At 38.3% G+C, this 16,133-nt stretch overlaps 1 protein-coding gene across 1 annotated transcript in view; it reads right to left on the reverse strand.

The window, feature by feature from the left end:
• Positions 1-1,124: 1,124 nt before the first annotated feature.
• The window catches only part of LANCL3 (LanC like family member 3), a 122,222-nt gene continuing 107,213 nt past the window's right edge, over positions 1,125-16,133 (reverse strand). The window contains exon 5 of the mRNA XM_061410453.1: positions 1,125-10,726. Coding sequence (XP_061266437.1) covers positions 10,567-10,726 — 160 coding nt within the window. The 3' untranslated portion in view covers positions 1,125-10,566. The remainder of the gene's footprint in view (positions 10,727-16,133) is intronic.

A 16,133-nucleotide genomic window follows, 5' to 3' on the forward strand; every position in this document is an offset into this window, starting at 1 on the left:
ACGCGCACCGAGCGCCGCCCGCGCGCCTCAGCGCCCGTCGCGTCTCTGCGGCGACGAGCCGCGGGCGGGCCGCGAACCCGCGCCCGGCGACCGCCCGCGCCGAGCCGCACAGGAGGCGGCGGGCCCCGCCGGCCCCGCGCGCAGCCGCTGGGTCCTAAAGCCCTTTTCTCGACGCTTCTGTGGAAAACCTTCACATCCCTTCAAAAATCTGCAGCCCCGCGGGACCCGGAATTGGGATCAGGATGCCTTTCCAGCCCGGGCTCTGTTTTCTGGACCTAAATAACGCCGAATCCCTCAAAGGATCAGCGTTTCCGGTCACTTAAAAAAAACAAGCAGAGCCCGCAGATGCTTTTCAAAGTGCAAGTATATCGTCACGCACCCGGAATGTACCTTTTCATCCGACCAAGTCTGAAGCATTGCTTCCAAGGTGAAAGAGCATCATGGTAATCACGAAGAGCTAACGCTTTCCTTTCCAGAAAATCTGCTTTCAAAAATATTGATATATTCCTCCATAACTGACTAATTCAGCCTGCCGAAGACCAAGCCCTAATAAGGAAATGATTTTTTAGGCCACACCATACCTCCCTCTGCTTGCTGCTTTGTGCCAGCCCCAAGACTAACACAATGCCCTTTAACTCATTGGATCGGTGACAGCCTTCTGGACATCAGGATGGGCTCAGCCACTCCTCCCTTTGTCACTCAGAACTTGAGCCTTCATTAAATCTCTACAATTCGAGTTCTAACCTGTTCCATAAGAGATTGGACTTGAATAATTGTGAGATTCCTTTCCCCACTGAAGTTAGGTGATATCATCCATCTTCAGGCATCTCTGGCATTTTTCTCTTTAGGAATATGATGGCAACACAAATAGAATGTGAAGATTCAAGAGGAATGAAGACAAAAAATGTAGAGAACATGAAGGACTGTTTTTCTTCATTCTTCTGTGGCATGGGAAAATCTATTTATAAGGGTTAAGGGGAGGTATTCAGCCCATAGCTGAGAAGTGCCAGGCCCATTCTCTAAAAGGATTACTAATATCTATTTATAGCACCCAGCAGGTCATCATGTTCTGGATCAAGATACACACACTGTCACAAGTACAGAAGAGGCAGCCACACTCCATAAAGTATTCATTTGATATTTTATTTGACACCATCTTAACTTTTAAAGGAAAAATTAACTTGTAGCTTAAAATTATGTTAGAGCACACTCAATATTTAGCATTAGATTTTATTTTTAAGGCAAAGGATTATCACAGGTTTTATATTAAGTAGACTGTACATAAACAAGCAGGGGGTGATAAGCCAATAAATAACATTGCTTTAAACACTATAGAGTCCAGTTTATGGCATATTATTTTCTAACAGTACAAAACTAATACAGAAAATACATTTGAAAGATCACAGTGTTCAGAACATTGTATAACAGCAGTTTTAAAGACAGTAAGGTGCATCTCTAAGCTTCTGACTCAACCCTGCTTCCAGAGAATTCATTATACCATGCACTGGCTGTAAGCAAATCCCCCACACGAAGGGGAGGCGACATCAACTGACCTGTAGCACTTCCCCCGCCAGGAACAACCAAGAACAAAAGCTAAAATCCGATGAGCATTGATTGGCAAGTTGATCCTGTTCAGCCAGGCAGCAGCTAACTTGCCCCAGTGACCATGTCTTTGTGTATTAAGTGTTTGCCATTTTGTCCTTGAGAATGTATGCATTCGAGCTTGTGATTGCTAGTTTCTTTGTCAAATACCTAAATGGATTGTGACTAAAGATCAATTGAATGTCATGTATTGCATTATACTTTCTTGCTCTGACTGAAATACCCATTATTTTCTTGAAATATTAAGTACACAATAACAGAGTTCTAGAAAGTGATTTTTTTGGCATAATAAAAATATACCAGAATACTTGAGAACTTGGTTTTATTATAAAATACAGTACTACAACATTTTGTGATATAGCAAAATATCTGACACAATGTTCTGCTCTAATTTAGATGTAACTGCTACAAATACGTCTTTGAAAGCGCCTCAAAGTACCCCTAAAGGAATATAATAATTAGCAATGAGTTGTAGAACCTTTTTTGGAAAAAAAAAAAAAGGCATTTTTTAATAAGTCTCTCATTTTGTGTGCAAGGCTTTCAAAATTTTAGTTATATACAACATATAACTGGTGTTGGATTTAATGCTATTGGAAATTAGGCTTTTAAAATCATAATAACTAATCTGTGTTATTTGTTGTATTTTAAAATAAATTTATGTTTTTAACTCTGCATGTGTGCTGAGGCAAATGCATTGTAAAAAGAGTACAATTTTATTAATACTACTAATTTATTGAGCAGTTCTTCAAAATTCAGTAATACCTTAAATCATGCACGCATGCGAAATCACTTCAGTCATGTCTGACTCTTTGCAACCCCATGGACTGTAGCCCACCAGGCTCCTCTTTCCATGGGATTCTCCAGGCAAAAATACTGGAGTGGGTTGCCATGCTCCCCTCTAGGGGATCTTCCCTACCCAGGGTTTGAACCCAAGTCTCTTGAATTATAGTATGTATTCATTCCTAAATACAGTTAGGAATAAGCAGTTCTATTCTATTGACAGATTATTCTTTTGTATCCCCCCAAATAATTAAGGAATTACACTGATTTACTAGTGAATGTGAAATGTAGCATTTACAGAGGTGAGCTTTTTTCTCCAATGATACAATCATATTTCTCTAAGTATCATGAATTGTGTAAAATCTTTTTGGTGAAGTAAATTCTATTCACTTGGGAAATGCACATTCCAAAACTAGCACGTGGTGTTTGACTATTCTCTAGTATATGGCTTTGCAACCAAGTGACTTCCTCTAATAATTGGATTCTACTACAAAATCCATTTGAAAAATGTTAAGTTAGCGCCATTAAATCCATGAGACTAATTCAGACTTCCTTTCCAAGTAGAGCTCCCACACATGTTCAAAATTGGGAAGGCTGTTACCCTTTTAGAGAATGGACTGCTCTTCCGAATCAGATTCTAAAACCAAACTTTTGCACTTAGAATGTCCCCCTCCTACATCTGGAAAGTCTATATAAAACCTCATGGTATATAATCTTCATTTTCAAGAGCAAAGGGATTCTACTGCTACTAGAGTCTTCAGAAGACATCTCTAATATTGAAATACTAAAGTCCTAAAAAAAAAAAAAAGAGGCAAAACGGATCATTTAATCTTATTTAAATACATCCATATAGAAGGATTACTACAGTCAACTTGGACCAAATTAAGCAGCAGAAGTTATTTAATTGGTAATTTCCATTTAAGCACAGATCGTAAAACAAAACTTATAGGGGCAGCATCAGACTTCCCACTCAAACAAAGGCAGAAAGATCACTTGCTGAAGGTTGACAGTTGTCAAGTATAGTGTATATCTTCTTCAAACTGATTGCTAAGTCACAACTACTTCACACACTTTACGATAACAGCACACACTAAAGCAAGTAATGAACACCACATACAAAATATTTTTAAAGAAAGTATTAGCAGAAACAGTATTACTCTACTTATGAAACTGTATTCTATGTTTACACATATACACATTCTGATGTTTCTCCCTTCATCTTGGTAGAGCTCATCATTTCTGAAAGAATGAGGGGAAGGTATGTATTGGGGTACTTTCTGAAGATCTGTGTCCACGTGCAAGACATTACAGCCATATGCTGGTTTCACATTAGGAGGTGGTTCTAGAACAAGAAGACATATCTTAGCTCTTGGGTGATTCTGAATACAAAGAATAAGTAGAGATAGGCTCCAAAGAGAATGGAGAAGGAAGGGAAGACACAAAGTTTTTCTCATGCAGAGACCTTGTGGCAATTTCCAGAATTCTTTTTCCCAGAAGTATACTAAAGAATGACCTTACATCTTTGTGAGGGCAAGATAATTAGTAGGGATTAATACTCAGGGACATTGTTCTGGTATCTTTAATGTGATGTGGGGAGGGGGAGGGGTGTTAAAACACCTCTGCAGAAAAATAAATATTATAAGCATACCATAATCGTATGATGCCAGACTAACCATGTTTTTACAGTGGTAGCTGGGTAACCACCACCATCCAGAGGTGGAACCTTATAAACACAGAACTCAACAGCTGCACACCAGTTTCTTTATCCAGAAGAGTTTTTTCAGACATGTTAGCGTACCATGGTAATCTCCAAAAAGGGGATAAAAGAATAGAACTTCCCTAACTTATTTCATCACCGAATCTATTTTTTTACAGGGCAGCTCTTGGTCCTAGTGTCCTGCACACGGGGAAACACTGCAATACTCAAGTAACATGTAGTGTTTGGTTTCCATTTTCTCTTATAACAACAAAAACACACATGCGCTCTAGGAGGACCTTCTCAATCCTGAGGGACAGCAGTGGGATGCTAACCCTACTGTCCAATGCAACAGCCAACCCACATGTGGTTCTTGAGCACTTGAAATGTGGCCAGTCTGATTTGAGGTGTACAGTAAGTGTCCAACACACACTACGTTTTTAAAAGTTAATACCCCCAAATGTTAAGTATCTCATTAATAACTATATTGATTACATGTTGAAATGATAATATTTTGGGTAGGCTGAGTTGAATCAACTACACCATTAAAATTAATTTCACCCTTTCTTTTGCATTTTTAATGGAGCTACTAGAAAATTTTAAAACTACATATGTGGCTCACACTTGTGGCTCTGTTTGTGAAACTCACATCTGTTCTCATCTACGAGATGGCTACTAACGCCTTTAACTGGGCAGCAGAAGTTGTATGAAACTGGTGCTCAAGATAGACACTCAAATATAACTAGGGCCCTCGTTAATTATGGGCTAATTGATTAGAGAGCAGTTAACACACAATGAAGAGCCACTCATTAGTCAGTTTATGCTTGCATATATCTGTTCACTCAGATACACCTTAGAGCTAAATGTTGGGTTTTATTTCATATGTGATTTTCATTCTGTCAGTCTCTCGCTCTCTTACATACACACACACAACACAGACAGACACACACACAAACTATTTTCTACACAGACTAAGAAAAGCCAAACAGGAAACACACAGGAAGTCCTTGAAAACTGTGTTTTTAAAGAGTGTGACAGTCAAGCCTCGTGTATCTTTTCTCCCTTTCTCTCTCTCCTTCCTGAATATTCTACATGGAGAAGAAAGGCAAGAAAAGAAAGGGCCATCTGCTTTTTAAACCGTGCTATTCACCACCACCACCCCTCCCCACAAAGAATAAAAACATGGATGATTTAGTTTTCATTTTAAAGGATTTTTTTTCAAATTCAGTTCAGAGGGGTAATAGGTACACACAAAGGCCAAAGGTGCAGGAAGTTCTGCAGATAAGGGACTTTGGCATTTGTGGAGAAGTCCATGTGCAAACGACAAGGTTCAGGACTTTAAAGAAAAACAAGTATATCTTCCACCCCAAAGGCATCGTCCATCAGGTATCAGTTCATCAACACTTGTAATTAAAGAAACAAGGAGAGAGAGGGCACCCCTAGTATGAGATTTATGATCATGTGGGAGGCCCAGATGTTTAATGTAGCATGAACTTTGTTGTTGTTTTTTCCCAGAGCAGTACAAATAAAATGACCAGGTTTCTTTATGGAGGAGAGGCAGGATAAACGCAGTCACCCTTCTCCTCCCATAAACAGCTCTACCTGGGGTGGGCTATCTCAGACTGCAGAATGGGCCCAACTCCTTCTGCTGCTGACCTTGAGGTCAGTCCTTCCATCCAGAGGGGACTCCAGCCTTCCTGGGCCTGGAGCTCTTAGCTACCAACTGACATGGATGGAAGAGATAAGGAAAAAGCTGCCCTCTCAGGTGAAAGGACGTCACATGATTAAGCAGACACAGGAAAAAAAAAAAAAAAAAACCCAACACATCAGAATGTACTATTTAAAGAGAAGGAGGACAAGAAGTTGCTGGATGGGGGTGGTATGGGATTAGAGGTCCCAGGAAGCAATAAAACCCATGAGTAAGATGACTGGTTTTTAGCAGCACTAAACATGCCTCCACAACTCACACTGAGATGCTAAGCTTTCTCCCACCCAATCTTTGCCTGCCTTCTCATTGGCTTTCCTTGCCAAGTTTATGCCATAATCACCCAGCCTTGGTGAATATGAGGCTTAGTCATTTTGCTCTTGATTTAGGATAGCACTGAATAAATAACCCAGGCCCCTAAAGGAAGGCCTTCTATGCCATGAGAGTATATTTCTATCGCTCTATGTCATGCAATACTGAGGCCTGAATTAAAGTGCAAACCAGACTCAACTCCAAATTACCTTACCCCCAGTTCATGTTTGCTCTGCAGACCTAGCCGGTAGCTCCTTTTCTTGAGTTACTGGCACTGTAATCCTTTGTTTCCAGAGAGCAAAATAAATATTTGCCTTAAAAGGAGCTCCCTCTGAACCAGCCTATTCCTATGTACTCAGCCCAGTGAATCAGAACTTTCTGAGGCACAAATGCTATTGACAGGACTGGTTCTAGAATATAAAAAACATACTTTGCTTTTACCCAGCAAGTGATCCAGACTCTGAGCACTGCATCACAAGGAGATTCCATTTGGCCGAAGTGCTCACTTGAAGTCATAATTGAGCATGATTTTCTATGCTCTTAGTAGGTACTTAAAATATAGCTTCCATTTTAAACATATAAAGGACCTGCCTATTATAAAACTCTCTTGCGTGCGTGCTCAGTCACTTCAGTCATGTCCAACTCTTTCTGACCCCATGAACTGTAGACCACCAGGTTCCTCGGTCCATGGGATTCTCCTGGCAAGAATGCTAGAATGGGTTGTCGTGTCCTCCTCCAGGGTATCTTCTCAACCCAGGGATCAAATCTGCGTCTTCTGCATTGCAGGCAGATTCTTTACCGCTGAACTACTGGGGAAGCCCATAAAACTCATATCCATTTTATCATTGACCACCCTGTGAGGTGGAAAGCATGATGGTGATGATTATAGTGGCCCATGGAGCAAGAGTTTGAAATTTCCAAAATAGGGCTCTTTGCATTACTAATGTTTTTTTTTTCTTTTAATCATTGTTCCCTTAAATGGTAATAAATCACAAACAAATTTGTTGCACTAAAATTTTTGAGATTTGCTCTCTACAGAAGTTGAACAATTTGAGCACAATCTTGATTAAAATCTTAAATGTGTCAAAAGAAAGTTAAAGATCCAAATTGCCAAGGAAAAGTTCAAATGTAGGATGGGCTAAAAAAATGACTATTTCTTGAGTTATCAGAAAGTAAATACTATTATCTTAATAGCATAGTCAATTACCTAAAGCACGGTGGAATATATGCTGTCAAACCTCTGCTCTCCGTTACCAAGTTACAAATGGAAAGAAAAAGTAAAATCTGATGACTAAAATGTGATTAGGCAAAATAAAAATACATTGGGGAGGTGTGAAAGAGAAGGTACATAATTGTGTTAATGAAACAAAACACAGAGAGTTGAAATATTTTCTGATGCTTCCTGTTTGCCAAGTATTGGGTTGGCCAAAAAGTTAAAAAACCCAAACGAACTTTTTGGCCAACCCAGTATAAGGCAGTCTCTCCCATTGCTGCAAGATTCTTTTAATCTATCCTTAAATATTTCCACAGTTACCTTCAAGATTTATAATTATTAATGCCCACATATAGTAAATAATATTAAAGTAATGCTAGTGGTGGTGAAAATACCCCTGTAGCCTTCAAGAGGTGACACACTTTAGCATTATTCAAAAAAGACTGTTACTACATAGACGGGAACACATTGGTTAGTTAAATAAGAAGTGACATGCCACACTTTTCTACAGCAACACTAAAGTGTATCTTTCCTCCTTGGGAAAACAAGATAGAAGAGGACCTTCCCAAACCCTTAATTCTACTTTCTCAGGAAAATGAAAATTTTCCACAAGTTTAAGTGCTAAATAAGTTTATCTTTGTCTCTAATTTACTGAGGCATCAACTCATAAAGACACAAACATGGCCTCTTCTTGGATTTGATACACAAAAATGTTGCCTTTTCACAACACAACACAGTTACCCTACTGGACCTCCAAAGGGTGGGTGAGCAGAAATGTGTCCAGTTTTTCTGAAGTTCCTAGAAATGAAACTGGCATGTCGAGCTAGATTACCACTTCTTAGACCTCAGGTTTGAGGTCTTAAGGATGAAGGGTGGAAGGATCAGCAAACAGAAACAGAAGCTAACTTCTAGGGTATTTTGTTCACCACTGTATCCCCAGGTTCAAGTCTAGAATATGGAATAAATACACATGGGAAGTGAAACCCTGAATCCAAATTCTTATTCTGCCCCTTTCTAACTGTGAGACTTTGAATCAGTTATGTAAATCACCTCCAAGGGTTGCTGGATGATGAAAAAAAGCACGCATTAGTAAAGCCCTGTATATTGCATGCTTATTATTGTTAGCCTATAGGGGTCAAATGAAATGAATTTACATCCAAAGGGTGAAAAGCAGGTACCACTATCACTTCAAAAGGAGACTACTGTGTAGAAGGCATTTTGTCTTAAGGCTTTCTCAGAGGTCCTTGACCATTCAATTCTTGAAAGAACATCTAGAACCCAACTTTGGGGGTCACCTGCAAGCTGCTATTTATGTGGTACTGCCCCAATCTGAGTATCTTCAAAGATGAACAACTGAGGGCAGTTTTATATACTTACATATGAGGATGGGAAAAGGAAACAATGAGCTGAAAAGGTATGTGCTTTTCAAAATCACTTTGTCTTAGCTTGCTCTGATGAACACACACATAACAAAGTCATAAAATATACAAAGACAGCTCTTACCGTTCTTCAGTCCCAGATTCTTTGAGAATCTTGTAAATGCTAGAGATCTTCTTTCCAGAAACAAGTGTGTGCATGTGCACACACACACACACATTTTTAGGCAACAGAATATTCCCCAACTCCTCCCAAAGTTCATCTATAAATCAAGAAGTTGGAAGTACTGAACAAAGTAAGTGCTTAAATGTACATGGGGACAGATGTATTGTCGTTGTTCAGTCACTCAATCATGTCTGACTCTTTGAGACCCTATAGACTGGAGCCCGCCAGGCTCCTCTGTCCATGGAATTTCCCAGGCAAGAATACTGGAGTGGGTTGCCATTTCCTTCTCCGGATGTATATATAAATCTATCCCCCTGTAAACCAAAGTGCCTATTGATACATATATATTCTACATTTATCACGTATATCCAAATACTTAATGACTATTTAAATAACTGTGAAATCTTACAATGCATTCAATTTCCTCCTCATTCTGATATAGGAAATTGCGAGTGACCAAATTCTAGGAAACGGATAGACTCGTGTTCTGAGTATTGAAGTGACAGATGTTCCCACAGTGTTCTGGAAACCACTACTTATTTGAAATAGTTTTACAGCTTCTATGTGTTTACAGCAGGGCTGAATTTAATATGACAGCTTGACTCAATGGATATTGTAGACAAATTCTAGTGGAGCCTGTGTCTTGGAGAATATGATGATCAGCTGGGGAATTCACGCATATCTTAATCTCATAGTATAAAATTGAGCAATGCTCTTTTCACAATCACTGGTCCCTTTCTAGGCCAGTGTGTGTCCCAGGGGACACAGTATTCCACCCAAGGCAGAAACGACCCACCTCCTTGGTGTTTACCCTCATCTTTGAGATGAGAGATTTTTGCCACAAGTATATTTTACAGTTCCGCTAATAGCTTCATTGAGATTACATAGGCATTTAAAAAATTACTAACAATAGACAGTACATAGCTTATGCTTCAAATTGAGAAAAACACTTGACAGCAACACCTGCTATGGTATTTGCTAGCCTGTGAATTTTGTTATTCTAATTGAGCTTTCGGAAAGAAGAAGGAACCAGGAAAAGATATGCTCTAAGACCTAAGGGAACTTGGAATTTGGGGGTTGAAGCTAAGTTATGGTATGATTTCTTTAAAGTGCCCAGGGTAATGATAAAAATAGATTCATAGGCAAATTTCTCCATTCATTAAAAATCATGAATTTCAGTAAGTAAAGGCAAAGGACAACCAAGAGTTTCCCTTTTTGTCCTTTGGCAACCTGACCCATCCTTCCTAGCAGTTTTCAGCTGGGCAATGACTTTAGTTTTCTGATGGTCTTTATTTCTGAATTTAGGGGTGGAGGGCACCCACAAGTGGTCAAATTCTCTTTCCAATTGCAAAAATATTTTTGGCATTTCATTGCCATAATCCACATCTCAATGTTGGTTTAAGTGAGACAGATGATTTTTCCTTCCCTTTTTCCTCTGATCTTTGGTGTCACATCCATTCCCTGAACTGTTCCATCTCTAGGGGTTTTAGAAGAGTTGTGGTGTCTTTATGTTTGCACGTTCTCATGCTGTTCTCCCTTCAACCTGGAATCATGTTGCCTTCTTCACCTGCCTGCTCCCTTCCTTCCTTCTGGCAGCAATGTTAAGGCTCATGGTTGTGATACCATTGAATGTGGCTTATGTGGAAACTGCCTCAGGTAGTAGGCTCAGGAAATCTTGGGAACCTTCTGCAGGGCCATGATGGGACATGGAGCCTTCTAAACAAAGACGCTGAAGAGAGGGAACTCAGCCTGGTTGGGCTGCAGCAGATCGATCAGAAAGCACACGGTCCCAGAGAAGCCTTCATACAAGCTGTATATACTTTCCAGGACCCGGGAACCAGCCTTGAATTCCTCCGTAAATAAAAATTCAGCAAACCTAAAAGAAGAAGATATGAACAGTTTTCATATGAGTGTCTCCATATTATTGACCCTGGGTTGCTTCATCCTTTTCTCTGATAAGTTCAAGTTTTAGCAGCATTCTCTTTACAGATGTATATAAGATTTTAAGAAGGCCTTCTTCTCTGTTAAGAAATGGAGACACCATTATGCCATTGTATATGTTCATAGCCTAGGTTGGCAAGCAAACTTGACTATTTTCAGCATTTGCAAAGCAAAGCACTTTCTGAGGATTTCATTCCTTCTGCCATCCAATAATTGAAAGTAAAAAAGACAGATAAGTAGCCATACTTTTATTTATCTTGAGTAGAAGCAAGCTGATATATGCCTGTGCCTTTAAAAAAGTAAATATGCTGTGTTTCTGCAGGCATATTATTTCTGAGCTAGGTTTCATTTATATGTGACAGAGAGCAGAGACTATGAAAATAAATGGGCAAGATATTATACGATCTCTGCTTTGGGCAAACAAAAGAATAAGATGAATGGGAAAAGGCAAGCAACATTTTATAATCATGACATCAAACAGCAAACTCAGCTACAAGATAGATTATTTTTAGGACATCTGCCTTAAAAACAAATCACTGATCTCTAACTTCTCAATGAGAGATCTTTTTTTCTTTTACCTGTATTTGTCACAAAGCCTATTCAAACCATTTCTAATGAGTACCATTTTTAGCAGTTTACAGGTTTTAAAGTGCTGTCACCTCTTTACAGACTTGCTCTACTGATTCCCACCAACAACAAAAATAATCACTCGTTCAGAGGCTAGAGCTCACAGGTTGAAAAGGCCTGACAGCTGATTCTGCCATAAATTTAGATTATTGCTACTACATAGGGGGTCCTATGAAGAGTAATTACTTATCTGATCTTTTTCAGGCTCTTGGAATTATTGACAGTAGCTTAAAATAAATGAGCAGGAAACATATGGCGATTTTGTTTGGGCTAATTTTTCTCTCAACTGTTTTCCTGAATATGCAACAATTTTTAATAGAAGTTAAAAACAGTAGAATAATGATGCATCTTAAGAGTTAACTCAAAATTTATAATTAACACACTGAAACTTCCTGGTATAGCTACCTTTTAGTGTTCTGTATCATTTGGCAATCTGGATTCATTGTCAGAAAAAAAAAAGTCTCCATATACATAAAGTAAAATACACAGGATTTCCAAGGAAATTAATTATAAGTTAGCAGAATTTTTTAAACCAAATTTGTGATACAATGATAAACGGATTCTTAATTAGAACATTAAATAACAAGATCCAGTAGTGGATCTAATAACTGCTGACATTTCTAACTAGTGATTGGAGCAAAATACATTTCACAGTTTCTGCAACAATAGGAATAACATGAGAATATCTATGACTTCTACTGGTGACAGAGTCATGTCTACTGCAGACTCAGAACTGAAGGAAATGCTACCTTTCAGTGTAAAATGTAATACTTTTCTCAAGTAAATTCACAAACCCTAGATTACAAAGTCCTGGGGCTTCCCTGGTGGCTCAGATTGTAAAGAATCTGCCTGCAATGTGGGAGACCTGGGTTCAACCCCTGGGTTGGGAATATCTCCTGGAGAAAGGAATGGCAGCTCACTTCAGTACTCTTGCCTGGAGAATTCCACGGACAGAGGAACCCGGCAAGCTATAGTACACGGGGTCACAAAGAGTCAGACATGACTGAGTGACTAACACACATACACAAACACACAGACACCCAGACACACACACACACACACACACACACACACAAAGCCCTGGTGTGGTAGAAAGAGGAAGGGCTTTGGGGTTGCAATACCTAACTCTGATAATTTCAAGTTAGATGAACTTTAGCAAACTTCTTAATCTGATTTTAAAATGATGAAGTTGCACAGTTGCATAAGATTATCTGTATAGATTAAAGACACCATATATTAGGGATCTGGGCAAAGAGCAAGCATTCAATACATGGTAAATATGCATTTTTTCAAAAAACATAGTATAGCAGAATATTTGTAAGATAGACAACCATTCCACTATATTTTAAGAGAAATGCACAGTTAATTTTGCTTCTTCATCTGACCTTTCCCCGCCAGGGTTTGATTTATTTACTATACTACTGAAATCATACTTTGTATAATATTTAATATCCTATATTTTTTAACCTAAAAATAACATGATAAATATTTTTGTGCTTTTCAAAATAACTTCTAAATGATATACAGCAATTTACAAAAGTCAGCAATGTGTGAGAGTTGCAGTTTCACTGCACTCTGACCTATACTGCATGTTATCATATTAAAGTGAAAATGATTGTTTCCAAAATATACCCAATGGTGCAAAATTCAAACTAACCAATTCATTTTTCTAAGAAATTCTGTAAAAATAAAAGTCAGAATGGTAATTATGGAACTAAAAAGAATTACAGATACATAGCATTACATATCAAAACCTATTGATTATGACTAAAATAGAACTCAGAGGAAAAGTCATTGATCTGAGTTGTTATAAAGTTGGAAGGTATTCTAATTAAGCACTTTTTAAAAACTGTAGAGAATAACAAAGTAAAGGGAATGAACATTGGAAAATAAAAAATAAAGGCAGAAAACAATTAATTAGGAAGCAAAAGAGGAAAACAAAAAGAATTAATAAAAACCAAAAGCCAGTTTCTTTAAAGGATAAACCACATAGACAAAATGCTGGTGCGTCTGGGGAAAAACAGGGCTTCCCTAGTAGCTCAGTTGGTCAAGAATCTGCCTATAATGAAGGAGACCACCGGTTGGGATTCCTGGGTTGGGAAGATTCCCTGGAGAAGGGAAGGGCAACCTACTCCAGTATTCTTGCCTGGAGAATCCCCATGGACAGCGGAGCCAGGCAGGCTACAGTCCATGGGGTCGCAAGAATCGGACATGACTTAGAGACTCAACCACCACTGGGGAAAAACAAAAGCATTAGAAATGCGAAAGGGCATGTAATCACAGACATGGGAAATTTTAAATACCATGGAACTGTACTTTTTGATCTTTACATCAAAGATTCAAAAAAAAAATCCATATTAACTAGATGCTTTTATAAGAGTTTGTGTGTGTTAGTTGCTCAGTCATGTCCAACTCTTTGAAACTCCATGGACTATAACCCACCAGGCTCGTCTGTCCATGGAATTCTCCAGGCAAGAATATTGGAGTGGGTTGCCATTCCCTTCTCCAGGGGATTTTCCCAACCCAGGGATCGAACCCAGGTCTTCTGCATTGTAGGCAGAACCTTTCATTGAAATCCCAATCAAATGTCCACAGGCTTTTTTAACTTCTGAAAAACTGATTCTAAAATACAATTGGAAGAATAAAAGAGAGAGTACAGCTAAGAAAAACTAGAAATAAATGAATAACGAAATAAGGTCCAGAAACAAACTCACACATTTATATAAATTCAGTTTGTGATAAATTTGGAATTTCAAATCATTGGAGTCAACAGACATTATGGGGAAATTTCGTTTTTTTATTAAAAAACACACAAAAAAGATTTTTAAAAAACACAAAGATAGACACCCATCTGACACTATTTTATTTTTTATTTATTTTTTTGACACTATTTTAAAAAGTAAGCTCTAAGCTAATCAAAGATTTAAAAGTTAAAGTAACTTTTGGTGGGAGAAATGGACAAAGGGGTATAAATTTATTTTAAAAATTAAAATAAAATAATAAAAGTACTAAAAGCTCAGTCGTGTCTAACTCTTTGCAACCCCATGGACTGTAGCCTGCCAGGCTTCTCTGTCCAAGGAATTCTCCAGGCAAGAATACTGGAGTGGGTAGCCGTTCCCTTCTCCAAGGGATCTTCCTAACCCAGGAATTACACCCAGATCTCCTGTATTGCAGGCAGCCTCTTTACCATCTGAGCCACCAGGGAAGCCCCAAAGTACTAAAGGTCCATGTAAATTAACATTATTTTTTAATCTTAGAGTGGGAAAGGTTTCTTTAAGTATAACACAAAATCTGGAAATTTAAAAAATTTGACAACTTTTTCAAGAGAGATACATAAAAATTTTGGTCTGACAAAAGACCATGAACTAAGCTGAAAGAAAAATGGCAAAGTAGAAAAATATTTATAGCATACACTGACAAAGAGTTACAGTACTCAAAATAAGCATCATAACAGAACAAAAAAATGGGCAAAGATAAAGACAATTTAAAAATACTTCTGGATTTAATGACTTCAATTTAAAAATTTTTCTGACAAGTGTACCAAAAGATATGTATTGGATATTTGGGAAAATTTTGTTTGTTTTAGTAAAGACTGCACATACACTAAGTGTCCATTACTTAAAGATTGGTTAAATTAATCATGGTACAACTATAATAAATAACTATATAGTCATTAAAAAATTGAGCTAGATCTACATAAACTGAAATAAAGGGTGTCCCTTAACAATTGTTTATTTAAAATTATAAACTGCAAACAGTTATGTATAGTACAGTAACACATACATAATTGTAGGTTTTTATTAAAATATATATACATAGATATAAGAACATACATTTATGCATAGAGAAATGTCTGGAATGATATAACTCAAATTTTTAGTGATGATAACATTGAATACATACACTGCAGATACTCTGTGACAGGCACTGTTCTAAATGATAAATGAGGACATTATGCTAAGTGAAATAAGTCAGGCACAAAAAGACAAATACTCCACGATAACACATGAGAAATCTATAACAGTTAAACTCGTAGAAGTAGAGAATAGAATGAAGGTTGCCAAGGGTCAGGGTGTAGGAGGGGAAATGGGGAGTTTTTGCTCAGTGGGTAGAAAGTTTCTGTTATTGAAGTTGAGTAAGTTTCAGAAATCTGTTGTATAATACTGTGCCTGTAGCTAACAATATGGTACATTTAAAAATATGCTAAGAGAATAGAGCTCATATTAAGTGTTCTTAACACAATAAAAAAATCACAAATAGACATACCCCTTGGCCCAGTAATTCCACTTCTAGGGATTTACCTTACTGATATGGTGGCTAGGATGGTAAAGAATCTGCCTGCAATGTAGGAGACCCAGGTTTGATCCCTGGGTCGGGAAGATCCCCTGGAGAAGAGAATGGCAACCCACTCCAGTATTCTTGCCTGGAAAATCCCACGGACAGAGGAGCCTGGCAGGCTGCAGTACATGGGGTTGCAAAGAGTCAGACACGACTGAGCAACTAACACACTTTCATACCCATAGGTGAACAGCATGATATATGTACAAGATTATTCATCATAGCATTTTAAGTAATGCAAAACACTGGAAAGAATCCAAACTGCCCTCCATATGGCTTATTCATAAGATGTAATACTGCTGCTGCTGCTGCTGCTAAGTCGCTTCAGTCGTGTCCGACTCTGTGCAACCCCAGAGACGGCAGCCCACAAGGCCCGC

The sequence above is a fragment of the Bos javanicus genome, chromosome X (assembly GCF_032452875.1).
Source record: "Bos javanicus breed banteng chromosome X, ARS-OSU_banteng_1.0, whole genome shotgun sequence".
Lineage (NCBI taxonomy): Eukaryota > Metazoa > Chordata > Mammalia > Artiodactyla > Bovidae > Bos > Bos javanicus.